General features: G+C 42.3%; 1 protein-coding gene across 1 annotated transcript in view; it reads right to left on the bottom strand.

Moving 5' to 3' along the window:
• CNTNAP2 (contactin associated protein 2) overlaps window positions 1-27,406 on the bottom strand; it is a 1,645,556-nt gene that overhangs the window by 735,483 nt on the left and 882,667 nt on the right. The window contains exon 9 of the mRNA XM_053671916.1: window positions 16,238-16,387. Coding sequence (XP_053527891.1) covers window positions 16,238-16,387 — 150 coding nt within the window. The remainder of the gene's footprint in view (window positions 1-16,237; window positions 16,388-27,406) is intronic.

The raw sequence follows: 27,406 nt of genomic DNA, 5'->3' as shown, positions 1-27,406 counted from the left end.
CATCTGCAAATCAAGCCCCATTCATTGGATCTACTATTTCACTTTTAAAAATATTTCAAACTTGTACATAAGCCAATTAAAAGATGATTACTAAATTTTGGAAAAAAATTCTCTTGCTTTGATAAATCCAGCTACCTCCCTGTCTACAAAAATTATCTTATTTTAATGGTAATAATTATTGACATTACATATAAATTCATAATTTGTCAAGGCAGACACTTCAATGACAGTAGAGTTATGTACATGAAGCATTTTGTGTTTTTTGGAGGGGAAGACATTGAAAATACATTTGCTACTTAAAGGACCTCATTAAGATGATTTTATTAATTCTTCTTTGAACAAGAAGCCCATGAAACAGAATTCGAACAATACAGAAACATGACGGGCAGCCCTGGCTGGTGTGGCTCAGTGGACTGAGTGCCGGCCTGCAAATCAAAGAGCTGCTGGTTCAGTTCCCAGCCAGGGCACATGCCTGAGTTGCATGCAGGTCAGGTCCCCTCTAGGGGGCGTGTGAGAGCAACCACACATGGATGTTTCCCTCTCATTCTCCCTTCCTTCCCCTCTCTACAAATAAATAAATAAAATCTTAAAGGGGCATGGTGGGCTTACCTGAACGTGCCCCTTTGCCTTCGCCCCCTCTCCAGAGACCCCCGTCAGCACCTCAGTGTGCATCCCTTCACACTTTCTCTACTAGCAAATGCTAATGTAATGCATGAATATTTATTTAATGAAAACTGAGTTTTCATTATTTTCACCCTTATTTGATGAAAATAGACTTCTATGAAGTTCTTTTTCCTTTAACCTCAAAGGCTGATTTAAAAGGCTGATTACTAGGACACAAGTCCCTATTGGGCTGCTTTAGTTATTCCCTGTAACGTTTCCAGTGTCAATTAGATTTACAAACCTACCACTAAAAATTTGAAAAGAAGTATGCTGATCTAACGGGTTTTAATAGCACGCTACTTCGGCTCTAACAGCTGGCTGCGTGTGGCAACCACCTTCCTCTGACTGACTGACAATCTGGAGGGCATTTAGTTAACAATGGAGTAAAGAGCACCCTCACCCGTGTTCCATAGCTGGTTTAAAAAATTTATCAGCATGAACTGCCTTTGCTCTTGAAAAGGGACTAAAACAATCACCCTACTTTCATTGGATCCTGTGTTTTGTTTTTGGTTTTTTGTTTTACTGTGGGGAAATAAAATATTTAGACTGAACATTTCCAGCAGAGAATTCCCCCTGCCCGAGAGGTCACACAGGCCCCTTTGAGGACTGGGCCCTGCAACATGCTGGGAATTCTAAACTGGCCCGGGAACTTCCTGCCTTGTTTTAGAGGTGGGTTCACCATGCTCCTAACCAGCGAGCATCTTGTCAACTGGGAATAACGAGACAATAACATGACAATGGTGGCCATCTATTTGAGCACCGCACATACCACCCACCCAGTACCAGTAGGCGAGTAATGGCTGGGCCTGCGAGGGGGGGGGGTTATATTTCTAGAAGGTAAAAGACACGGTATATTTAGACTTAACGTTGAATTGTAACATTTGCCAAATTCACTGTTAAATTAGGAGAAAAATTCCATGGTTAGTTCCATAGAATGCTGGGCTCTTCTCTGTACAGAGTTCTGGAGAAGTGTGGGGGCCCGTTAACCAGAGCGGTGTGGTCGAAGTCTACACTTAAACCAGGAGACAACAATGGCTGGGCCCTGGCACTGATGGGAGCAGAGACTCAGAGCTGAATGGTGGAAAGGGACACAGCCTCCCATGTACTGGCCTGGGTTCGGATCCCAGTTCTGCTGCCAACCAGTTCTATGACTTCCGCAGATTTCTTCTCTCCAAGCCTTTATTCTCTTACCAGTCATGGAGGGGACTGTTTACTACAGGGCTCTAAGTTCCCTTCTACTTTTAAATTCTGCAGGAAGGTATGAACTGATGATGTTCCTCAATAGGTGATAAAGAAATTTATCTTGATTACTTTTTAGAGGAGTTCAGAGACATCAGTGAATTAACCCCAAACTTAAGAATCCTAACACTTCATAAGGATCCAGACTGTTGAATTACTGCCTTTTCCTGTTGGTTTGTTACTAACAGCTTCCTTTCATACCCTTGTGCTTTAGTAAACTCCCTTCAGGTGTAGCTTGTGGTACACATGCCGCTGCAGTGATAGGAGCAACCAGCAAAAAGGAAGTTAGGTACCAAAAGCCCTAATACTTGGAAATGTGGCCATCCTCCAACGGGGCGTTCTCTATTTTACTTGTAGTTAATATCCAACAAAATCATCACAGCACCTACTACGACAACCTAAAGTTCAAGGGCTAGCATATCTGTCTCCTGAAATCAAGGGTCATATCGGATACACTTCATCTAGAGTCCTTATGCTCTACATTTCAGGATTCTCACCGGTTCTCAATGCAGCTGGAGACTTGGGGACAACAACCCAGGATCCAGCCTGCCTTCGCACCAGGCAGGAATCGCGCGGCCTGTGTCTCTTGTCCCCACGGCGGGCCGCAACCTCCTGCTGCTCATTCGCCACGCCTTCCTTCTGACTGGTGTGACGGGAAGCAGCTGCTAAGTGTTATTTTTTCCGTCTCACGTTTGCCAGATGACCTTTAGATACCAAATGTTAAGTTCCGTGTTGGGAACAATAAAGCTTAATTTGATAATACTGCAGTAGAACAATTCATGCGGAGAAATAAAAAAATGTGACACAATAAAGACGATGGGTTTGATTTCTAAGGAAAAAAAAATAAGTATTACAAAGAAAAATGTTACCCGAAGCTGAATAAATAATTTATTCCTATTTTAAGTCGATTGCTTTGATCATAAGATTTCATCAGCTTCTGTTTCGCTTTAAATTCTCAGATTAAAATCTTGTATTGGCATTTTTTTGTTCAATCGTTTATTTTCTTGGGGGGCTCTAGAACTCCTGATGGTTTTGTTTTCTCTAAGACGGTAGATTCTCTTTTTTACTTCCATGCTGGAAGCCAAAAGACTAATCCTTTGGAATCTCAACAAATCACCTAATTAGTGACTTACGAAAAATGAAATAAGTTAATGATGTGTAATTCCCTTATAAAGATCAAATGCCAGGCAAATTACTTTCCTAAGGCCATTCCCTTCATTTGTAGCAAACATAAGAAAAATAGAAATCAAATCACTTTTTACCAGTGCCGAGAGCACCGTGAGACAATAAGAGATCTCTAGGTTGTTCTATTAGAAGCATTAGCTCAGCATGAGTCCTTGCTTATACTGTAGGATATTTTCTCAAATCTCCTACCTCAGAGCAAGAGCTGGTGCATATCTTCACAAGCCAATTCAGTAAAATACACGATGCTGCTTAAGCTAATTAAACTCTGCTAACATGAACTAAGTACCTACGAAGTGCAAGGTAGTATGAATTCCCGCCCCACCACTGACCAGTTCTGAAATACTCAAAGCTTCAATGTCCTCATCAGCAGAACAGGGACTCTGGTATGTGGTGCCTCACAGGATTACTGACAATAAAGTGAGATAAAATGAGTGTCTGCTGTTAAGGAGCACTGAAGTGACCTTCTCTTTTATTTAGCAGTAGTACAGGGGGTAGACCTGTGTAGGAAGTACTACCCGACATGTGTCTCTCACACCAAACTTCGCCTGGATAAGACAGCAGCCTTGGTTTCCACCCATACAGACCCCCATCAGTGGCGGGCTCTTCATTCAGTCAGTCAGATTTTTTGGAGAACTGGTGATCCCAGGGAGTAAGCTGGTCAAAGAAACGCGGGAAAATCTGCCACTTGTACATTCCCACGTTAGGGGTAATGTACCCCAGATGTACATTGTAAGCCAAGCTGCGAGCTTTTTAACAATGCTTTTGTTGAACTTGTTGGGGTAACGTTGGTTAATGCAACTATACAGGTTTCGGGTGTACAATTCTATAACACGTTATCTGTAGATGGCATTGTGTGTTCAGCACACAAAATCAAGTCTCCTTCCGTCACCATTTCTCACCCCTTTACTCTCTCCTTCCTCTGCCTGCCCCCCCCTTGTAATCGCCTGTATGCTTCTAAGCCCGCATTCCCCAAATCTTCACATCCATGCAAGCGTGTCTGTGAACGTTCTATCAGAAAATAAATAAGTAAAACTCCATATGGACTGTCACTGCACTGGGCTGATTTTTCTCTTTCCCTGGCCTGGTACCCCTTTTCCGCCCAGGAGGTGGTGCTGAAAGTTTTGATTGCTGATTGGCAGCAGGGACCCGGGGGGTCAGGCAGGCGACTGCTGAGTGGCCTCAGGACCAGCGCACACTCTTCAAGGAGAGGAGGAAGCAGAGGCAGCTCTCCTTCCCGAAATTCTGTCTGCTTGGTTGCCACGATGGGTATTTTCTCATCACACTCCAAAAAGGCAATTTGCAGAGCATTTTCCGCTTTGTCTTCCTCTTAATACATTCAAATGAATTAATTTTCTTAAAATCTGTCACCCACGATAGAACACATAATAGATATAGTTCAACCGGTGTGGAAGAAAATACAGCTATTGTTCCTCATGCTTCGATCAGTGCAGCCTAAGATGATCTGAACACGGGTTTTAAGCAGCCTTATCACTCTGCAGACAAACTAGCTCGGTGCAAACAACAGCTTTCTCTTTTCCTATGAAGGTTTCCACCCTACCTCTTGCCAAAGCCACATCGCGGCAAACCTCAGTAAGGGGCGGGGATCTGAGAACAGCTTCCCCAAGGGGTGCCACTCTGATGAGAAAAGCAAAGGCAGATGGGTGCCGGAGAACTTTCCGGGTTACTGAGGCTGCTGGTGAGGTCTCTTCTAAGTGAGGATGCTCTTGGAACAGCCCCTGGGAGGTGGCCTGTGCTTCCAGGAACCGGGATGGAGGAGGAAAGAGACAGGAGCCAGCCGGGGGCCAGAAAGACAACGTTCCTGTTGGTCTTGATGGGTCTGTGAGCTTCCCCTGCTGCTCTCTACACATTTTTGACCCTCTGTCCCAGTCCGGTAGCTTCTGCATGGGGAGTGCTCAGTGGGTCTCTGTGCATTCCACCCACCTCTCTTCAAGTTTTACTTGCGATTCTCTTCTGTCCACCCCGTAAAGCCGGTGTCCCTCCCTACTTGGACTTCGGGGTTCATTTCCTCCTTCTCGCCACCCTTCCTGACTTTCACAATTTGGACTGTGGTCTCCAGCGCTAGTGCTGAGCTGGGGACGTCCCAACAACCTCTTCTGGAGTTTCAACGTGTGCAGTCAAGGACAGATGAAGTGTTTCTGCAGGCATGTCTGAAAGAAGCCCGCTATTAGATACAGGTAAAATGTCATGTTTACTTCCAAATTAAACATTCCTCTTTTTTCAGACGTGACTGATATGTGCAGAGTCACCAGTGGTCCAAGCCAGTAACCATGATCATCATCACCAGCGTCACCCTAAATTCGTCACCAGGTCCTCTCATTCATGTAGCTCCCAAAACGTACTGTGCTCCAACACCCTTTCAATCAGGGCTTGATCACCCTTCCACGATCACAATCACGGTCTTGTTTCAGGGGCCACTACTCACTACGTGGACTATTCTGATACACTGAATAAAGGCTCAGGCAAGGAACCTGGGTTCTAAGTATGCCTCGGCCCCAGGTGTCTGTGCCGCTCACCTAACTCACAGAACCTCGCTGTTCTTATTCATGGGAAACTGAGGCCGCTAGATAGCGGTAGAATGGAAGCCTGAACACTGATTCCTTGTTCTTTCTTTTTCTGATTTCAGTTTATTTATTTATCTTTAGAACTGTTCTTGGTTCTTATTAAATTCATCGGGTGACAGTGGTTGACAGGGCCACACAGGTTTTAACCGTGCCTTTCTATGACTCTAGTTCTGTGTACTGTCCTGTGTGCCCACCACCCAAAGTCAAACCCCCTTCTGTCGCCATGGACGAGGCCCCCAGCACCCCTCACCGCTCCACCCCCTTCCCTCTGGCAGCCACCGCCTTGCTGTGTCCATGAGTTTCGGTTTTACACCCTACATATGAGGAAAATCACCTGGTCCTTAGCTTTCGTTGACTTATTTCACTTAGCGTAGTATTCTCAAGGTCCACCCATGCTCTCACAAGTGGCGGTATTTCATCTTTTCTTATGGCTGAGTAGTATTCTACTGTGTACATGTACCACATCTTTTTTTAAGGTATTTCATCTTTGTTGTATTTTTTTCATTACCATTCAGGCCCCTGCATCTCCCTCCCCCAGCAGTCACCGCATTGTTGTCCATGCCCATGAGTCCTCTTCCTGTTTTGCTTAATCCCTTCTTCCTCCTCCTCCCTCCCCCACTGTCAGCCCGCTCTCCATCTATGAGTCCGTCCCCATTTTCCTTGTTAGCTCAGTTTGTTTATTAGATTCCACATATGAGTGAAATCATATGGTATTTGTCTTTCTCTGACTGGCTTATTTCACTCAGCATGATGTTCTCCAGGTCCATCCATTCTGTCCCAAAGGGTAAAATTTTCTTTTTTTTTTTTATGGCTGAGTAAAATTCCACTGTGTAAAGGTCCCATAGCTGTTTTATCCACTCATCTATGGATGGACACTTAGGCTGCTTCCAGATCTGGGCGATTGGGAATAATGCTGCAATGAACATAGGAGAGTGTATATCCTTTTGAATTAGTGTTTGGGGTTCCTTTGGATGTGTTTGTATAAGTGGGGTTGCTGGGTCAAACGGCAGATTCATTTTTAAGTTTTTGAGGTGTCTCCATACTGTTTTCCATATTGGCTGCGCCAGTCTGCATTCCTACCCACAGTGCACCGGGGCCCCCTCTCCCCACAGTCGTAAATTTCCCTTCGAATCCTGAACCACCCGACTATGCTCTCCGCTCCCCCTCCCAGGTCTGTGTCATCTTCGATCAACTCGCTTTGATGTTATCATTATTAGATTCTTTGATTTAAAAAAAGTGTTTCTCAGGAAAAGGAAGACAGTGAGGCCTTAGAGTTGCTGCTTAAAGACCTCACTTACTCTTTCTACAGCAAAAATGTCCCTAAGTAAAGGGAAGGAAAAAAATGGTAGGCATCAGTAGAGAGCTATAAACTGAATTGAGCTAGTGACCGAAGACAACTGACTGATGATACTAAGATTCACACATCCAGAGTACGGTCTGCAGTGGACAGAGAAGCCCGCCCTCCGCCCTCCTTCTCAACTCCTCTTGGGGCACCAAGGGCTGCATCTCACCCTGGAGATGGGATGGGGGGAGCAGGACCCTGGGGCAGTCACGGCCTACGTTACAGATCCACCGGTCAGCTGCTTACAGTGTGGAGCAGGCCTCCCTGAGTTGGAGAAGCTTCAAAGACAGGTTCTATCATGACTTCATGAAGAGGAAGCCTTTTGTAACTCTTCCAGTTCGCTGGCTTCCCCCTCAGATCACTCTGCTACCCGTGGTGGGGGTAGAAGACAGGGTGCATTTACCTCTGTGTGTGGGGCGGGGTGCACACCCCCCAGGCCATGAACCACCAGACACAAGTCATCAGAGGGCTTATGGTATCTTCTCAACCCACTCCTGATACTGTTTTATTTTTCCTCCCAGCCTCCAAGCGAGGTGCGGAGAGGTCACCGTCATCAAACTTTATAAAAACAGGACCTTCCTTTTCTCTTGGTCTATGTCTATTGAGCTTGAGGTCGAAATGACATTATTAGAGGAAAAGCTCTCTTTCCCTGTAATTTAATTATGGCTTTTATGTTCAACTCCAGATTTTGCCAACGGCTTTATTAAGGCAGGTCGAAGTGATGGTATCTGTCCGGTGCTCAGCGGTTTCTGCTTTCAGAAGGGGGAGGACTGGAGTGCACCCCTGCAGTCTGGCTGGGCTTCAGTACTTTCCACACCACACGTCCCGCGGGTGCCTGAGGGTAGGAGCTTCTCCTCCGGTGAGGATCCCTGGTCAATAAAAGCGCCTGGATTTTTTAACCGTATCACTTTCATCAAAAAACCGAATAACAACAAAGAAAATGCCCTGAGGCCATCTATCTGTAGTGTGATTCTTGGTTGCTTCATTAGTTACTAAGTGTTGATAAATCATCTGTTTAATAATCAATCTTTATATTTTTGGCAGGGGAATCTGCCCCGTCCCAGTCTGCAAATGACCGAATGACAGCGGTCCCTGCCACTTCACATCTGTGTCTGAGAGGCCGTCTGTCTCCGCTGCAGACTGGGAGCAGCTGGCTGCCTTCATTGACCCTGGGTAGTTTGGAGACAGAAGAAATTGTGCTGCACACAGCTCCCTGCTCGCTGCCTATGTTGCTGAATTCACAAACTGCAGGATTTTGTTTTTAGCAGGGAGTTAAAATGTATACCCTTGATCTGCATCCTTTGCTAAGAGCTCTTCTTACAGGAAACCAGACGCTTCCTTTTTTCTTTGCCCATTTTACTGAAATAGATTCCAGTGCCCTGTCTCTGACACCCCTGTTCCTTTTCCAGGTTGAAGTCCGTGTGTCCTGGGGAGGCCGGCTGGGGACAAACTCTGGAGAAGCCCCACCTTGCTTCTCCCTTATGGTTTGTTAAGAAGAGACCATATCCTCATCCTGACTTATCATCCTTTCTTCTGTCCTAACATACTTTAAAATTTTTTTCCTAAAAATTGCCTCTAGATATTTTTCATAAGCTCCAGCTTATTTAGGCCTACTCGACCCTCTGATGTTTTCCTAACAGTTAATGCTCTGAAGATCTTTGCCTTCTGATCACCTAATTCCTGCTAAGGTGTTGCTGGCTGATAATGGCTTAACGTATCAACCTTTTCAGAGAGCACTAGCATTTTCGAAAGTGCTTCTAATTCCTTCACCACAAAGAGTGCCCGATGGGGGATTTCGGGGACTCTCGAGGAGGCCCTACGGAAAGGACTCTGGAGAGAAGAGATTTTTTCCTCTAAACTCCCACTAATCACAGAACAGATTTTCAAGTACTTGCCTATACCTTGTCTCATTCCTGTACATGACCCGAGAACGGTCAATAGGGGGCGATGTCACGCGTATTCTTCACCGCAGACCTCAGCTGTGGAGTGAGGGGAGGACCAGCCTTTCTGGAGAGGTTGTTGCTATGACAGCGCTCCTCTGACTTCTCAGCCTGTTTATTCTGACCTGATGGGTTTCCTTTATGTGTTAATATAAGAATATATGGGGGAGCATTTAAAGCAGTAATTACAATTTTAGCTGGAAAGTAATTAAGAAAATGCCAATTGAATGCAGGCATCTAGTGAACAACGTATTTATGTTGGTTAAAGGCGAGCGCCCCAAATCAGACAAGCCAAGAATCAAAGCCTCGCTGAGTCTTCAGAGGGGAGGGTTCTTAGGCAAATCATGTAACTTAAGGCTTAATTTCTACCTGTGTTAACTGTCCCCTGATAGAACCATCTTGAGGATTAACAAGTAAAATGTTCAGAGTAGTTGCTGGAACACAGTGAAACTCTCATGAATGTTACCATTAGAGCATGTATGCTTTTAATGTAGAAAACATGGCGAAATCCTTCAAGGCAGCTTTGGGGTTTTAGGGTCCCTAGAGGTGGCTGTCGCTTGTCTGAGCAACACGCGGAAAATGAGCAATTATTTCTATTGAGATTCTTAGAGGCATCAGTCTATCCATTCATTGATTTTTCTTACATTCTTTTGTTCATGCAGTCTGCATTAAGCACCTATTATAGTAGAAGTTGAAAAATGGGTATTTCACTCATACATGGAATCTAATGAACAAACTGAACTAACAAAATAGAGACAGAATCGTAGACAGAAAGCAGGCTGATAGCTCTGGGGGAGGGCTGGGGGTGGAGAGATGGAGTCAAAAAAAGAAAAGAGAGAGAAAGAACTCATGACAAGGACAGCAGTGTGGTCACTGTGGAGGTGGAAGAGGGTATAGAGGGAATAAATGGTGATGGGAAAAAATTTCAAACACATTAAAATAATGAAAAACAGTGATTAAAAACCAAGGAAGCTATTCCTCCTGCTCTTAAAGCACTTGTTTCTTTGCAAAAAAAAAAAGATAAATTAGAAAATGCACCTTTCCAAAGAAATATATATTAAAATGTAAAAATCAGTTATAGAAATATTTATCAAAAATTTTAAAAGAAAAAATTAGGGCTGTTTTTAAAGGAAAAACTAGGTGTATTAATGTAGGAGTGGGCATGAGAACTACATAAATTAACTAAAATCACACAAAGCTCAGTCAAGGGCCAGCTAGGTGCCACCTGACACGGAACTCGACTGACCAGAGATGCAAGCAGACCACGACGAGCCTCCGGATCAAAGAAAATTCCTGCAAAGACGGGCTAATGGCTCCTCACCCTACCTTATGGTTTACCCGTACCACAAAGGGAACACGAACACAGAGTATGCCTTGGGTTCAAGTTAATCCCAACGTTCTTCCCATACCAGCGATTTCCACAGACATTACAAACAGATGCAAGGTCAATCTCTAAGAGATGGTTGGACGTCTACCCTTCTGAGTGGCTTTTCTTTCTCACCCTCTTTGCTCAATAAAACCTGCTTCTCCATTGAAACCTCTGGACTGGTTTGTGTTTCCCAAAACTCCTTTGGGCTCAGCACTGGAGTCCCCACTGGGGACTTGCTGCCCAGCCCCCAGCATCTGTTCCAGAGGACAGCTGTAACTCCCAAAGTTAAGGTCTGGGGAAAGCGCGCACGGCTTCACAAGTTACAGGATAGTGCCACAGTAAGAGGTGGAAATATGAGGTTGTATGGATCACATATCTCAGTCACACAGCTCAGACGCCTCGCTTCTTTCTAAGCTACAGACTGTTTCCTACATGCAAAGGTGGTTGTTGCAGCCTCCTCATTTCCATTTCTCCAGATCAAGCAATCATGACCATAGTTCTGCTTTTCCCTGTGGCTCCAGCGCGCGCGCGTGCGCGCACACACACACACACAATGAAAGGCACCACCGTTTACCTTTGCAGCGAAAGAGAAAAGCTTTTGAGTAACAACCAACCTTAATTCCAGTAACTTTTAGCATTTTGAGGAATGGTGAGATAATAATTCTCCTTTAGTTTAAGACCAAGAAATGTATTGAATTAGGCCTTTTGTGGGGAACAGAAATAAAATTGGGAATGGCAGAGAGATGTAAATACATGATTGGAGGATATTCTACTGCTTTTAAAAAACTATGTAATTTTGTTACTCTAAATTATGTGTTATAAAAAGCTTCAGGCTAGGATGAGGGGTAATTGAAAACTTGGAAAGGAAATAAATCCACTTACATGTATTTCCCAAATTCAATATCCTTAGATTAAGTGACCATATACAGGTTTTCACAAGTTCCCCAAGGAGCAAAGAATAATATTGGATGCCACTTTATTAAGTAAAATCTGGTACACAGACTATAATCAAAAGCAACTGTTTAATATTAAATAGAAGAGTTGTTACACAGATTGCTAATTAACCTCCAGTATTTATTTCTCTCTTCCTGCATGGATTTGGACATTTAGCTGGGCACTCGATTACCCGATCTCCGTTGGGACCCTGTGGGCTGGATCTAATGAGGTATCTCCTATACAATAGGAGACTCAGTTGGGTGGCCTTAAAGGTAATGGAACACCACCCACCATTCTTCTCTCCCTGCTGCTGCCTGGAATTTGGAGATAATATCCAGAGCTTAAACTGCCACTTGGGATCGCAAGGTGAATGAAGAGTAAACACTGAGGATGGTCAAGCTGGAGGATGGAAGAAGCCTGACTTTTCATGGAGCCCCCGGACACCTTCAGGGCCCGACTTCCCCCTGTTCCATCACCGTCTCTGTCACTCAGAGCTGAACCTAACTCAAACAAACACCTCTTTTTTGGTACTATACTTAACAACAGGATGCTAAGTATCACAGAACCTACAAAGTTTCTGGAATTGCCCGCGTTAGGGACCAAGCCCTGAAGCCTGGGGTATTACAGGCTCGGAAAGCTGGGGCCTTTGTTGTTTGGTCATCCTCTCGCCTGCTGCTCCTTGGAAGACAAACCAGGTGCCAACTGAGACTTCTGACGTTAGGCGATGCTCAAATGCTGATGTGCGCCGGCTCCTCCTTGCTGCATGCAGCAAGGTATTCAAGAGAGTAATGAACTCAGTCTAGAACTAGCCAGCCTGCAGGCTGAGATAAAAGTGAAACCAGTTGGAAATAGAGGGTGTTCTCTGATTATTTCGGCAACCTGAATTGACAGAGAATCCCCGATTTATGAGCTTTAAAAGGTAAACCAAAAGTAGTGCCCTAAATGAAAACACACTAGTTATAAGCCATAGCTGCCAAGAGATAGCCCGAGAAGGACGAAAAGCTATGGTCTAAGATGTCTTTTTTAATTACCTCTGGTAAAAGTAAAGCTGAAACAAATGCAGGGAGGGAAGAGAGTTGAAGAAACAGACTTCTCATCTATTAGGTACAAGAGCTTATTCAAAATCATGTATTAGCTTAGCACTAGCCTGGCAAGAGATAGAAGTACTTTTAAGTTTCATCACCTTTCTGCTTCGCTCGGCCAGATCCCGCTGAATTCCACCCCGAAGTCCAACTGAACCTGCCTTTGGATCTTTCTCAAACATTGTTTCCACATATAGCATTAACCACATCTAAGGTCTGTCTGGAAAAAGTCCAGCCATTTTAATAGAATGAGAACGGTTTGCACAACATCGATGTACCTTGGCAGCCGGGGAGAGTGGGCCGGAATGAGCAGCTGTGAACAATGACAACTTCGCTGTACCAGTCAGTGGGGACGATAGATGCTGTTGAGTGAGCATGTGCACTGTGTGGCCGTCACATTCAAAATGACTGAGCGAGTAGTGCAATGAATCTGCATCCAATTTTTCTGTTAAGCTTGAACATTCCTCTGTGGGAACTATTCGGATGATTCAGAGGCAGCAGCTCTGGGCAGCTGGTGATTGGCAGCCTCATCGCAACAACACACCTGCTCGTGCATCACATCTTGTGCAGAGATTTTTGGTGAAACACCAAATCACCCAGGTGACTCAGTCCCCTACAGCCCAGATTTGGTGCCCTGTAACTTCTGGCTTTCTCCCAAAACTAAAATCACCTTTGAAAGGGAAGAGATTTTGGACCATCGATGAGATTCAGGAAAATGCAATAGGGTGGCTGATAGCGACTGGGAGAACTGCCTGAGGTCCCAAGGTGCCTACTCTGAAGGAGACTGAGGCATCGTTGTCCTAGGTACAAGGTATCTTGTATCTTCTTCAATAAATGCCTCTAGTTTTCATAGCACACAGCTGGATATTTTCTGGATGGACCTACATAACCAGGGAAGCACGGAGACTGTTTGTTGACAGTTTTCTCAATGGCAGATCAGCAGCCCAAGAGGGAGGAAATATGCTCTGGACTGCTGGGTTTGAAAACCTAAATCTGTAAAGTAAATAGCAATCTACAAAGCCCTCATCTCTTATAAACGCTATGCCATAAATTGGTGGTTATAGCTGTTTGCTTACTCATCCAGCTGGAAATAGATCCAAATGGACCTTAGACATTCCGCTAGCTCATCCATGGCCAAAGATACCGCCCTGTCATCTGGATGGGTGGGAATTACCAATTGCTCTCTAACTGACCATTGTGACCCATCGCCTAGGATGACAATAAAAACTGTTGGCCAGAAGCCCATCATATTAAATATGTCTTTGAAGGAAAACCTGTTGGGCTATTGGGCTGTGCTTGTTCTCACATCAGTAAGGCATCTTGTCTGATTTTCATCCACACATCAAATACTTATTAAAAGCCTTTTTAAACTTAGGTAAGTTTAATTTCTGAGAAATACTGTGGATGAACACAGAAGCAGAGGTCTAGGTCAGGACTTTTGTCTCTGAGTTGCCTCTCAACATCACGTCGGGACACAGTGGGAGAGATGCCTTGGTCGGGGGACAGAGGGCTTGCGCTCAGGTTCTGCCTACAAACTCAGTGGCCAAGTCACGAGAGCTCCTAGGGCTTCTATGGCTTCTTTTAGAGAAAAGGGAACCCAATGCTCGCCTTCCCCATTTTTCAGAATGTATTAATTCATTCATAAATATTTATTCATCATCTACTATATTGTAGGGATTTTTCTAGGACCTTGGGGGATACAGTAGGGAATAAGACATCCACATAAGATAAATGCTGTCAAGTAGACTTATTCTAATAATTAGAAAAATATGTAAGTATAGTAATATGTAAGCTTTTTAATATAAGCAAACATACACGTGAATATTAATAGCTATATTTCCAGAGGCAAATATGTGTATAAGAAGTTTAAACCACAGTCCTTTCTAATGCAGTGTATTTGTTTCAATTTCACATTGCGTGATTTAAAATGAGATGGGCAATAACCTAATGAAAGATATATTGATCTAAACAGCAAGCCTAGCACTTTAAAGATGTCTCTATTTCATTGACAAAAAAATTATTTTCTGCCAGGATGCATTCTTTAATATAGAAGATATGCTAAGTTTACACTACAATACCGTTTTACAGTCAGTCAAATTTATCACTAAGAGAATCTTCCTTTTTGTTCATCTTTTCATTACTTAATAATCAAGATATATGTCGGTAGTCTCCAAGATGGTCCCAACCGCTCCTGTCTCCTTGTGCCATCCCCCTGCTGGAGTGTGGGCTGGACTCAGTGACTCATGTCTAACAAGCTGTGTGTAACCACAGTGGCGGATAGTATTTACCACACTGAACTATAAGAAAACTTAGGTTTACATCTTGGAAACTCTCTCTTGCTTATGCCTTTCCTCTCCCTTCCCCTTCCCATCTCTCTCTTCTTCCTCCCTCCTCAGCACCCTGATTCAGTCCAGTCACCGACAGGACAGGCCACATGGCGAAGAGAGATCCTAAAGGACCAGAGCCACACGGAGGAGAACGAAGACTCCCCAGTCGATAACCAGCTGCAACTGTCAGGCAAGAGAGTGTACCTCCGTGGAAGCAGGACCTCCGACTTGTCAAGGTTTCACTTGATACAGCCACACACAGTGGTGTGGGGATGACTTCCAGCCAGGCCATTCCTGAGTCCGTGATCTCCAGCAATTGGGAGATCATCGTGCTTGCTGCTGGAAGTCATTACGTTTTGGGGTAATCGGTTGCACAGTAATAGGTGACAAATATATTTGGCTGGCCAAAAAGTTATTTTAATTCTTTCCACACAACGGCTCTAGTAGTGCTTAGTTGTCTTTAATTTCAGTTGAAACAATTTTGTTAGGGAATAAAAAAAAAAAAAAAAAAAAAAAAAAAAAGGTTGTATTGTGGCAGCTGTCATATCAGCATGCATTTAAAAAAAAACTTTATCAAAACTGCTAAATTTTTATTCAGCTCTTTAAACATAGAAAATGGAAGAAAATATGCAATATTTTTGGCATGTTATGCTTTATTATTTGTTCAAAAGGTAATAACTGCAAAAAAAAAGATTTGTGCAGTGTATGGAGAAAGTGCTGTGACTGATCAAACATGTCAAAAGTGGTTTGTGAAGTTTCTTGGTACTATCGACCAACTTACTCTTTGCTGTGGGTTGTGTTATGCATTGGAAGATGTTTAGCAGCACCCCTGGCCTTTCTCTACTAGAAGCCAGCAGCAGAAGACAGCCAACATACTCAAAATACCCAAATCAATGAAGTTGCTGGTGAAAATGAAAAATGTGTCTTTTTATTTTATAGGAAACAGTAATTGGACTTTTTAAAATTGTCGTTCAAGTACAGTTGTATCCATTTGCTCCCCACCACTACCCCCTGCCCACCCATCCTCACCTCCCATCCCTGAACCTACCCCGTTTGGCTTTGTCTATGGGTCCTTTATATATGTTCCTTGATGACCCTTCCCTTTCTTCCCCCGTTACCTCCCTGCCCCCTCCCCTCAATTACTATTAGTTTGTTCTTTATTTCAATGTCTCTGGTTATATTTTGCTTGCTTGTTTGTTAAGTTCCACTTACAGCTGAGATCATATGGTATTTGTCTTTCACCACCTGGCTTATTTCACTCAGCATAATGCTCTTTGGCCAACCTAATACAATCCAAGGACTGTTCTAAGAATGACAAGATTCAGAACTTCATGCTTTACACCTCGAATATTTCAACTAGACTAGAAGAATACAGTGATATCATTGTGGTACCTTCATCACGTAGAAACAAATTTGCCATGCTCTTTGGACTATTCAATGGATCAGGACTGTTTTCTTCCTGAGATCTACTGCATCCATGACATCAAATATAAATACTTCATAATCAAGCTTGATTGAAAGTCTGTGGTTAGCAATGTAGTAAGTAACTGATATAAAAAATGGTGATCTTACCTCCGAAGAAGTACTTCTCGCCAGTTTTAACTTGGAGAGGACTATTTGTTCGAACCGCTGACGCCTCGTCTCCGTCAATGGTGAGAACAGCAAAATTTTCCTTGGCTAGGAAACGAACCTCGTGCCACTGTCCATCATTCAAGCCAGAGCCTGTGAAGTGCAAAATAAAAGTGAATTTGCTTCCTTCCGATGGCTTGGTTTAAGACCACATTTAATATTGACAAAGTCAGAACTTTATAAGTAAAGACTAATATATTTTCATCGGAGAAAATTATGTGCTACTGACTACTGATCTCTCATGTTTTTTTAATGTCTTAAGTGGCTTTAGTCTCCACTGAACCAAATCAGAAATAATTACAACCCAATCTAAGGAGATAAGATTAACGTGCCATTGGGTACTTGGGAGAATGAATGAAGTAAATAAAGTTGTTTGGAAGATACTGATGAACTATTTTAATTTAATAACTTATTTTTTTGGTTAGCTTTACTAGACTCTAATATAAGAAAATGGATTTATGACTTTTGTCTAATGCCCTTTTTTATAAAAGTTTTTGTATTGTTAAATTTTTTCAATAAACACATTTGAAAAGTATAGTTTATAGAAATTAAGTTTTAAAAAATAGATGTGTCAGTATGTATAGTTATCTGTGCTGACCACTATGAAGAAGCATTGGAAACAATGCCAGGATTATATGATCATTTACTAATAAGGTATCTTTATAATGAAGTAGATTATATTTATGAAATAAAAATATAAATCAACAACTCCCACCCCTAACCATCACCTTTCACTGTTGCCCAGTACCAAGATCTTGGGAAACAAAAATTCTCCCAAGCGTTCTGTTACAGGGACTATAAAGTTTCTCTTTCATATGTGTTCATTTTATGAGGAATAATTAGAAAATTAAGTCACATATAGAGAATAGTCATTGAACATAAATATCTGGGAAGAGTCTAACAAACACTAAGAGACAGAGAAGTCTTTGAGGGTCCAAGTGACTTCTTCCGACCTCCCACAGTTCTACGCTATGTCAAAGGAGGAGATTCTGTTTTCGTTGGCTCCAGAGAGAATACTCTAGAATCCACAGGTAGAAGTTACTTGAAGATACACTTTAGCTTCACAACAGAAAGAAGCCCAGCAAGTAAAGGTCTCAGAAGTGGATGGAGAGTGAATCAGCAGAATGCTGCGGCTGGCTCCCAGACTCTCTGCTCAGGGGCCTTGCAAACAGAAGATTTCGCACAGCCTGGGAACTAAAAGTAGTTCTCGTGTTTCTATACAATTAGCTTTCAGATTTTAGTGTCCACGTGAGGTTTTATTGGCATACGGACCAGCTCATATGCTGATGCACTGTCAGAAGCAGAACAGAGTCAACAGCGGCTTTGGAAACCATTTCACTGGCAGCCCTGAAACCGTGAACACTTCCTATGGGGTCCTTTACAGAAAGACCGTAAGCTAGTGGTTGTTTTAGACCATTAAACAGACATACCACTTTAAGAAAAAGTGAAGGCCTGTTGGAGCTTAGAAGACAGTCACCCACAGGTACTGTTTACTGATATTACACTGGTAAATGTCCTTACAAATAATCACCTCTCAGGTATTCATTTCAGGACTTTGAAATTTTGATTTAGTATTACATACTTGAGTATATTTTATTTCAATGAAGCAAAACAGAAAATCCCCACCCTAAAGTAATTAATAGTAAATGATTCCAAAACTATGAAGTATATAGTACATATAAATACATAGAAAAATACACATTTTGGTACTGGAATTACTATGCAAATGCAAACCTTATTCTGAAACCGAAATCAGTTAGCTGTCTGACCAGTAGTCGTGTTTAGTGAAATACTCTCTTCTCACGCAGGTTTGCTTTGGGTTCCCTAATGGAACTGATGTGCAGAAGACTGCATATTTTCTGTAGCATTTTCCTTTCAAGGGAAAACTAGGACTGACCAGAAAAGTACATGGATTTGATTTATTTATTTATTGCCTCCACAATGTGAGGAACTCTACTTTGATATTCATTTGGGGGCAAGGATTCCAGGGACATGAATGTTACACATGTTCATTCCCAAAATTTAATCTTAATAATCACACACCCAGATCAAGTAAGTCCCTGGTAAGATATTTTCAGCTGGCAGTGTCTTGTTCTAAGTGGTAGACCAGAAAGCCTTACTAAAAATCCCTGTGAAAATCTTTTCTTCACAAAAGGAATTTATGAATAAAGAGCATCAGCTTAATTGTTCGTGAACAAATGTTTATTCTTCCAATCAGATTAAAATAAAAAGGTTACTCTATTTTCTTTGAGGAACTTAATTACTAGAGACATTGGACCTCAGACAAGCCGCCTTTTTGATAGCAACCACTGCGATGTGTGAGTTTGAACTGTGATTTCTATTCATTTTAGTTCCAATTATTATTTTGAACTTTTATTATTAATCATCAAGAGGCAAGCCTTAACAATCTATGATAGGAATGGCCCCCAAATATATATCAAATGAAGTTAATTCTTCAGTGGGGCAAGAATGATCTTATTGCTCAAAAGAAGATATGGTGCTTCTTTGAATTTTTCTTCATCTGTATGGTATAAAAAATAATACCCTGAAGGTTCTCTCTGGAGAAGAATCTAATTTTATGATCTCTGTATATGTGAGTATTTACAGATACACTGTTCTAAATAAGCTTTATATGGTGGTCACTCTGCCAAGGATGTTACTTGCATTTGACTCACTTACAATACCCAGAAAATAAGTATACATACAATTTTTTCCTCTAATAAGTAGGTGAGAAAACAATCTAATAAATGTGTAAGCCAAATGTGGCTAATAAATAGCAGAACTTAGAACTGGAACTCAGCTATGTCTGGGTCCAGAGGCTGAATTCTTACACAAAACAAACACTAACCAAACATGTGAAATCACCTCTGTGCTTCCATGGTCAGGGTTCTCTTACACTAGGCACACACGCACACACACTCATTTCTATCTGCCACCACCACTGAACAGGAGCTCAGTTTCCGGGGGTGTTCTCAACTCATGCAGTACCAGGGTCATAAATACAGAGGTGCCACCAAGGTCCAGCATTTGAGCTTTTGTACCGGAGCATCCCACATACCACAGGTCTTTTCACTATTTTCTTACATTGATTTGTGTTCTTAAAATTCTGACTCAAATGGGAATTTGATACAACAGGCTTGAGAAGCAAATTCTAGCAGTTTCCCCAGGGCACATTAGCATGAGCTCAGGAGTGTTCATGAAAGTCACCTCTTTGTATTTCAGGACTCTGGGTAAAGAAACTCTGTCCACTCTTTTCACTTTACAATGAGTGGATCAGTGCTCCTGAACATGCTGTCTTGTTGTTCGTTTGTAGAGCTAAGACCCTCAGCGACACCTTTTGACACTCAAAGAGCAGTTTTCCCCATTGTTCGGAGCTCAGCTGTCAAAATTTATAGTGAGAAAAAAGACGGTGCCAAAGTTTCAGCCTATTGCACCCGAGTGTTCACTCTCTCCAGTGCGAGGGAGGCCAGAGCAACTGTGTAGGCAGCGCCGACTACAGTAATAATACATGACCTCCCCTGCAGACGGACTCCCTAATGTGGTTTCCTTTGATCACTTCCCAGATCATCTGCCATTAGGTTGCCTCTTGTGCTCCCCACACCAATCAGCTGCCATTAGGAAGAAACAGAATCAGTTTTGGTTCAGAGAAGCTAAAAGGCATCTCTTCCTTAAAGCATTTTTAAAATTGACAATATTATTAAATCATTTTTATTTCACACCAAATGAAACATTAATGTCATCGAAGGGCTTTGGAACGCACCACCACATGGAATTCAGTCAGATTACCACAGCCGATCAGATCATTGATATAAGAGATAAACTTACAATAAATACCAATACATTTATTCAGGAAAAATGTACTATCACCCTAAGTTTTATTAGGGATAACGAAGACCACAGATCACAAAGAACACATCACTAGGACTAAAACAGCACTTCTCATTTGCTGTTAAAGAGGTGTTATTCCTCCGCTCACTATTCCACGGCACATGCATGTCCCAGGGAAGGGAGACACCCACCAGAGACCCACACCTGTGACAGAGGGTTCTCGATGACTGAGCAGTGGATCAGGACCAGCCTGATTTAAAAAAAAAACACACACGCAGATTCTTGAATTTAGAAAAGAGACCCAGGTCTCATATGCCTCAAATTCCCTGTGCATCTTGCATGTGCCTGGCGTCGTCGACACACACTGCATGCGTCGCTGCCCTGCCTGCCTCTTAACACTGAGCGGTGAGGTCACTGAAAGATGGAAATGAGGCTGGAGATCAGACGGCTGCCTCTGCCTCAGGAGCCGGGCGCTGTTTGCTCCTGCCCTTGATAACCTGTTAACCCCTCCGTGCCTCAGGCTCCTCTTCTCTAAAGTGCAAGTCACGGTATCCACTTTACAGGTGTCTTCAGAAGAACAGATAAATAGGGTTTGTAACAGCACTGGAATGGAGCCTGGCCACTAGAAAGCAGTATATCTATATCATTAGCTCAAAAAATAAAGGCGCTTTGATTGATCACATTTTACAGAACAGGAAACTGAGACTCGAGTTGAGGACTTTTTCTCTGGGGGTTACTAACCTCACGATTACAAACATTGGCGTGTTTGTTATCAACAGCCTTCTCAACAAGACAGTAGTGTAACATGTCTCAACCCTGTGGACACTATGCATACACACATCTGACCACTGGAAAAAACAACGTGTCCTAATGTTACGTTAACGAGCACTTGAGGTTTAAGAAAACATGTCTAGGGACAGCAGGACACTCGGGAAAGAATCCCTGTATTCCAACAACTCAGGTGAAGATGATTTGCTCTGAAAACGTGTGCCCAATGTGTTACAAGGTTATGATGGACACTGATGTTTAAGCCGTATATAAAGAAATTAGAACAAAATCATTACCCAGAGGTGAGAGGGGAACATAAACTTTCTGAAGTCTTTATGTGCATAATTTTAAAAGCACATACTGATTAACTAAATACTATAGGCATGTTCACCTATAGCACTAAAAGTTAAATAGGCAAGTTCGTCAAAAGGTGCTGTTCATTGCCTCGCTGGGAAAATGGGGGGTTGCCATGTCTTTGGGGTGATAGTCTCCTCAGGCACATGTGACAGATACTCCTCTAAGAGACTGAGCAGGGTTAAAACAGGGGTGTCTGACCTACAGAGTCGCCCTCTGAAGGACGGAATAGAGCGATGGTCAAGAGCGTGGACCCTGAGGTCAGACACCTGGGGACAAATCTCATTTCTGCTCACTTCATGGCTGGGCCTTCAGCTGGTTAACCTCTTTAAGACTCCGTTCCCTTCTCCGTGGAGTGGGAATGGTAGAAGTGTCTGCTCCACGGGGTTCTCGTGAGGATTCAGGGCATTACACCTTATCGTTCAAACAGTGCCTGGCACGCAAGTGGCACTCAGTGAGATCAGCTATCGTTTCTTGCTCTGTGAGGGAACCTGGCTCTCCACACATCAACTTGAGTGGTTGTATTTCGATTCTATAAGCATCAACGGTTGTGTACCCAATGGTTAAAATTGGTTTTCTTTATGAACAAATAACCTCCTCCCCAATACATACCCGAGAGTGAAATAGCAGTGGTGAGGAATTTGAATGTTTGGGGAGGTAGCTCAACATACTATGTCTCTTGTCACTCTTACCCTATGTGTCGGTGCAGATGAACAAGGAGAACCTTATGCCAAGTGAAATAAGCCAGTCAGAGAAAACCAAGGGCCTCAGGATTCCACTCACATGTGGAATCTAATGAACAAGATAAACTAACAAACAAAACAGACTGACAGTTGCTGGGGGCAAGTTGGGGGACTGGGTGGAAAAGGTGAGGGAATTAGAGGGAAAAAAACCCCCAAAACCAAATCAAAACAAAAAACTTCACAGACACAGAAGATAATGCAGTGGTTACCGGAGGGAAAGGGGGGACAAATGGTGATGGAAGGAGACGTGGTTTGGGGTGGTGAACACACAACACAGTGTGCAGTATGATGTATTATAGAATTGTGCACCTGAAACCTATATAATCGTAGTAACCAATGTTGCCCTAATAAATTCAACTAAAAAATAAATAAATTGTGAGGTGTCAACGATATCAGGGTCAGCAACTTTTAAAGCACTTTGGAGCAAAATGTGTTGCTTAAAACTAGATTATTGAATAGATGTGGTTTTGAATACCCGTGTAAGAGTTTCAGAAATTAAACCCAATTTCAAGCAATGCTTTTTTTTTTCTCATGGTGACTAACTTTGAGGACACTGAAATAAACCAAAGTACGTATTTTGCAAAGCATTTTCCTTTTAAAAACACATACACTACTGCAACAGTTTTGATTTAATTTTAAACGGAAAGATCATTTGATGTTACTTTATAATGGATACCTCCAATTCTTCCTTAAATCCTAATGACGAAAAATTTTCAATTATACAGAAGAAGACTTGTATTTTTACAGAGAGTTTTTAACCTAAAGTCACTATCTTTGAAACCATATTCCAGCTTCTGGTTTTAACTTTTCTTTTTAACGAGACAACTACATTGTTTTACAATATTTTCTCTAATATCTCCCTAACTTATAATTGTCGGGAGAGCGTGTTTTGTGTGCAAATGTAAAATGTTAATGAGGCATGTTCCATCTCGGCTTTCTGATGGCATTATTTTTTAAGCAAGACTCCCGAGGTGGCTGCTTTGATTGAACTAGAAGAAGCAGATGTTGCTCTTATTAGAGACAAGAAGAAAAGACTGCTTTAATGCATAGTGGAAAAAAAGAAAGCATTTAAAATATAGTAGCGAAGGAAGATGTAACAGCTGTTGGAATATTGCTTCAAATAAAATCACAGTGACTAGAGTTTTCAGTCTTTTGCTCAACATTCAATCCTGAGAGAAAAATGTCCCACAATCTGAATCTATCTTTAGGCAGTTATGCTGTTTTCTGATATGGTAATAATATATCTCTGAAGTGATCAGTTATCTATTTATGCAATAAAAAGGAAAAGGAAGTAGGCATCTCAGATGAGACCGGGCACATTCAGGGTGGCATGGCCATACACAGAAGTAGGCATCTCTCTATATGAATATGCAACGTACTATTTCTTCTTTGTCCATAGAAGTTCCCTCCTGTCAGGAAACTGATCCAATTTAATCTCGCTCACTTCTACAAGCCAATCCGAATCACCTTCTATATATGACCAAATACAACCAGACAGAACGCGGAATAAGGTTTTCAGGCAGGCATGAAACGCTTCTAATTTTTTAAACTGAAAAATCTGCCAAATGTGTTTCTGAAGAGGTATAGACAGATGTTGCCTGGGTACATGTCTTCTCTGGAAGAGCTACTAGGATGGAACCTTTCAGGAGACAAACACATGGGGGAGAGCACCCTACACGGCTTTGTTCATGAGCCACTAGAGAGGGCCCTTCACTGACTGTGTGTGTGGAATCTTGGGGATTGGTTGTGTTTTTCCCCTTTAGGCTCCCAGAATCCGAGAAAGGCAGAACTCAGGGTGGTAGGTTTTATAATGTTGTCTACACATTAGAGTCATTCACTTGGGGAACTTCTAAAGTTCCACACCAAAACCTCCAAATGTTGCCGAGGAAATTAAGAGCTGAATAAAGGGAGATTGTACATACACCATGCAGTCCTAGCTGAAATCCCAATATTGGTCTTTGTAGGAAAATAAATACAAGACTTTACAATGTACAAGGAAATACTTTAAAAAACTTGAAATATTCAAAATAATTCAAAGAAAAAATCAGAAGATGTATGGCATGACTGAAAGATTTGCTCTAAAGCAATAATAATCCACCAAGAGATTACAAATAGATCCACACATATATGGTCCATTATTTTTCGACAAAGACACTAAGTCAATCCAATAGAGAAAAACCAGGTGCTTTGTTGTTGCTTTTGTCTTTTCATCTATGGCCAATACCACCCTGAATATGCCTGATCTTGTCTGGAAAGAATTATATATCCATACGGGGTATATTCAAACAAGGGAGCGTCATTAAATAATAAAAGTATGAAGTAGTGCCGCAAACACCGCTGTTTTGTGCAAGAGAATGTAGGCCCAGAATCCAATGTACTGAATGGATCTTTTGACATGAAACTCCAGAACACGTGAGACTAATCTACTGTGATTGAATTCTGGACAGTGGTGGCCTATGGGAGAAGGGTGCAGGTCGGAATGAACTGGGAATCGGCACAAGGAAACTTCCTGAGGTCATGAAAACGTTCTGTATCTTGACTGGAGGTTGGATGTGTAATAGTACATGTTTATCAGAATCCACTGAATTGCATTTTTAAGATTTATGCATTTCACATACAGTTCACCCTCATTTGTTGGTTCACTACTTGTGAATTCACCTACTTGCTAAAATGTATTTGTAACCCAATATCTTACAGTTTTCTCCAAAGTCACAAAATCTCTTTTATAGGAATCCAACACCATTCAAATGGCAAGGCCACTCCCATTAATTACTCTTTTTCTGAGGGCACGCCTCTGTGAAAAACACTGCAGAGCATATAAAAATAACTGACATGATTCCTGGTCTCAAGAAGTTTGCCTCTTGAACCATTTAATGAGATTTAAATATTTTCACATACGTTTTTATAATTTCCATGACATGCTTCCTCATATCTCATCAACTGGAGTTGTAGGGCACAGGGGAAAAAACAAAACAAAACAAACCACACAGAGAAGGCAGAATGTCGATGAGATGGTTTTTGTGCCCAACTGGAGGTCTTTGGCAAGCTGTAACCCCAAGTGTGGGCATCTGCTTGTTTTTTGTAGTCTAATTCAAACCCTGTTAATTGCCCATCTTCATGGTTACTCAAGAAGTAACCATGACTATTTTTCCATTCTGCCACCTCAGTATTAAAGAGGTAATGTTAAAAAACAGCGTAGAGAAAGAATAATAGGAATACCATAAATGAAGATGACAGCGATTTACTTTAGGTTAATTCTGGAATCCATTTTCTCATGTTTCTACATTTTGATAACAAATTAAAAGCTTAAAGTGAGTAACTGTCAGAATTTAAGATGGGCTTTCTTTAAAGCAGTACCCATCCTGAAATTCTCCGTTCTTTGAAATATTTTTGAAAGCGGCAGTTTCATATTCACCGTAGAGGACTGTGAATTTGAGTGAGTTTGACTGAACAGCGGTGTTCACACCTGTGTATCATGGACGACTACGACGAGAGAGCAGCTGTCGGGTTGGAGTAATTTTCCAGCCACTCAGGGGCTTTGAACTCATGAGTTCAGACAATGATCCTGATCAGAGCCCTGGTGCAGAAGAAGGGTATTAAAATATTATGCTGAGGTACAGTCCTTTATGATTTGAATATAAATCATTTTTTTTAAACTACATTATAAAATGCATAATGGAACCATAGTTTCTTATTCCAGGAAATTCTGAATTACTCCCCTTGAATAGAGCTCTGTTTTGGTACTTGATGCTAAATCATTTTTGCCCTTGACTCAAAGTAGGGCCTATGGAATGTCCATAGGCCATAGACACAGGTAAAAAAAAGTCAGGCTCCCCCTCACACAGGCAGCTATTTTTCTGCACACTGTCTGCTACTTTTTCTACTCCATGACTCCTGGCAGGAGAGGCAGCTTCAGTGGATTCAGCTCAGCCGTTCACTCAGCTGCGGGCATTGAACCGTGAAGGGCACATCTCCATGCATCTGTGAACTACTTCTGCACTCTTCAACTCAACAACAATCCATTTCGACTGTCAACAGCCTTTTGGTAGTGTCCCTCGTTTTGGGTGGCAGAATGAGAGAGGAAAAATGCTACAGGTGAGCACATTGAAATATCTGTACGACTAAAGTTGTGCATAGTTGTGCGCGCGCACACACACACACACATATACATATATATTACACATTTATTCTATTCATCTCTTTTTGTGAATTTTAACCTGAATGTCATACATATTATACGAGACTAAAAATAAAACTAATAGCTCAAAAATTAATATTTTATAATAGTATACATTTTAACAAGCCCAGATTTACTTTTCAGTGTGGTTTCACAGACCAGTATAATATACATAAGCTGTGTGTGTGTGTGTGTGTGTGTGTGTGTGTGTGTGGGCATATATGTGTGCCCGGAAATGTGCCTCACTGCATGACACAGGGCACAGCGGTGTCAGACTCAGGATAGCATAAGTACTAACATCACCTGAGACGATCGCTTGGCCTCTCTGGCCCAGAAATTCTTACCACTGAAATAAATGATCTGTACCAGCTGATGACAAGGTTCCCCACAACTTTAGACACTTAAAACCCAACAGAAACACATCCGTGTGTTTTAGAGAGGAACACAAAACCACTGGCAATGTATCGCTTCGGTAAAGTTACATCGAGCACATTAATAACATTATTAATACATAAAAAATACTTCCATTGCTGGAGCTGGTTATCTGGCTCTACAAGCCTGCCCCTGCCCTGGTGGGTGGCTGCACCCAAAGTACACAGAGCAGGCTTCATCTGAGATGCAAAGAGAAGACTCTTACTGACAACTGAGGGAGTCACTGAAAGTCCGAACTGTGTGGACAGGAGATGGCAGCCCCGGGCCCTCAGAGAGACTTGGGAACATGTGAGAGCCAATGGCCTGGACAGGCCAGGCCAGCGCCACAGAAGCACTCCAAGTCCTGAAAGGGAAAATGAAGGTAGAGGCAAGGGCTAGGGCGAGAGCATGTGCACCTTATGGCAGAAATGCTCTGGAAGACTGACCCAGGGTGCAGAGGAAGAGGCCACCCAGATGTGTCCTGCAGAGGGAACATCTGAGGGAACCTGTGTGACATTAGACACCTCCCAGCTCTGAAATTCTGTGTTATGGATGAACAGTGACTGTTTTCTTATTGGCAGGTCATGTCCTGTCTAAAGAAAACACTCGTAAGATCCACAGATGCCTTGGTTTCTTGTCCTACACCACAGTTACATTTCATTAGTAGTTCTCCACCAAACATTGTCAGGTGTTGGTTGCTAGATGGACACCCCTCTAGTCAGGGTCAAGTACTGAGTTCAGAAGCAATCTGGAGGGTTGGTAGTTTTTTGTCTCTTGATCTTGGTCCTAGTTACATAGGTGTATTCAGTTTTTCAAAAACCTCAGGGAGCT

This window comes from Artibeus jamaicensis, unplaced genomic scaffold, assembly GCF_021234435.1.
Source record: "Artibeus jamaicensis isolate MK-2021 breed Jamaican fruit bat unplaced genomic scaffold, CSHL_Jam_final contig_718, whole genome shotgun sequence".
Lineage (NCBI taxonomy): Eukaryota > Metazoa > Chordata > Mammalia > Chiroptera > Phyllostomidae > Artibeus > Artibeus jamaicensis.
Note: the sequence above shows the minus strand (reverse complement) of the source record. Positions and strands in the feature narration are given on the sequence as shown.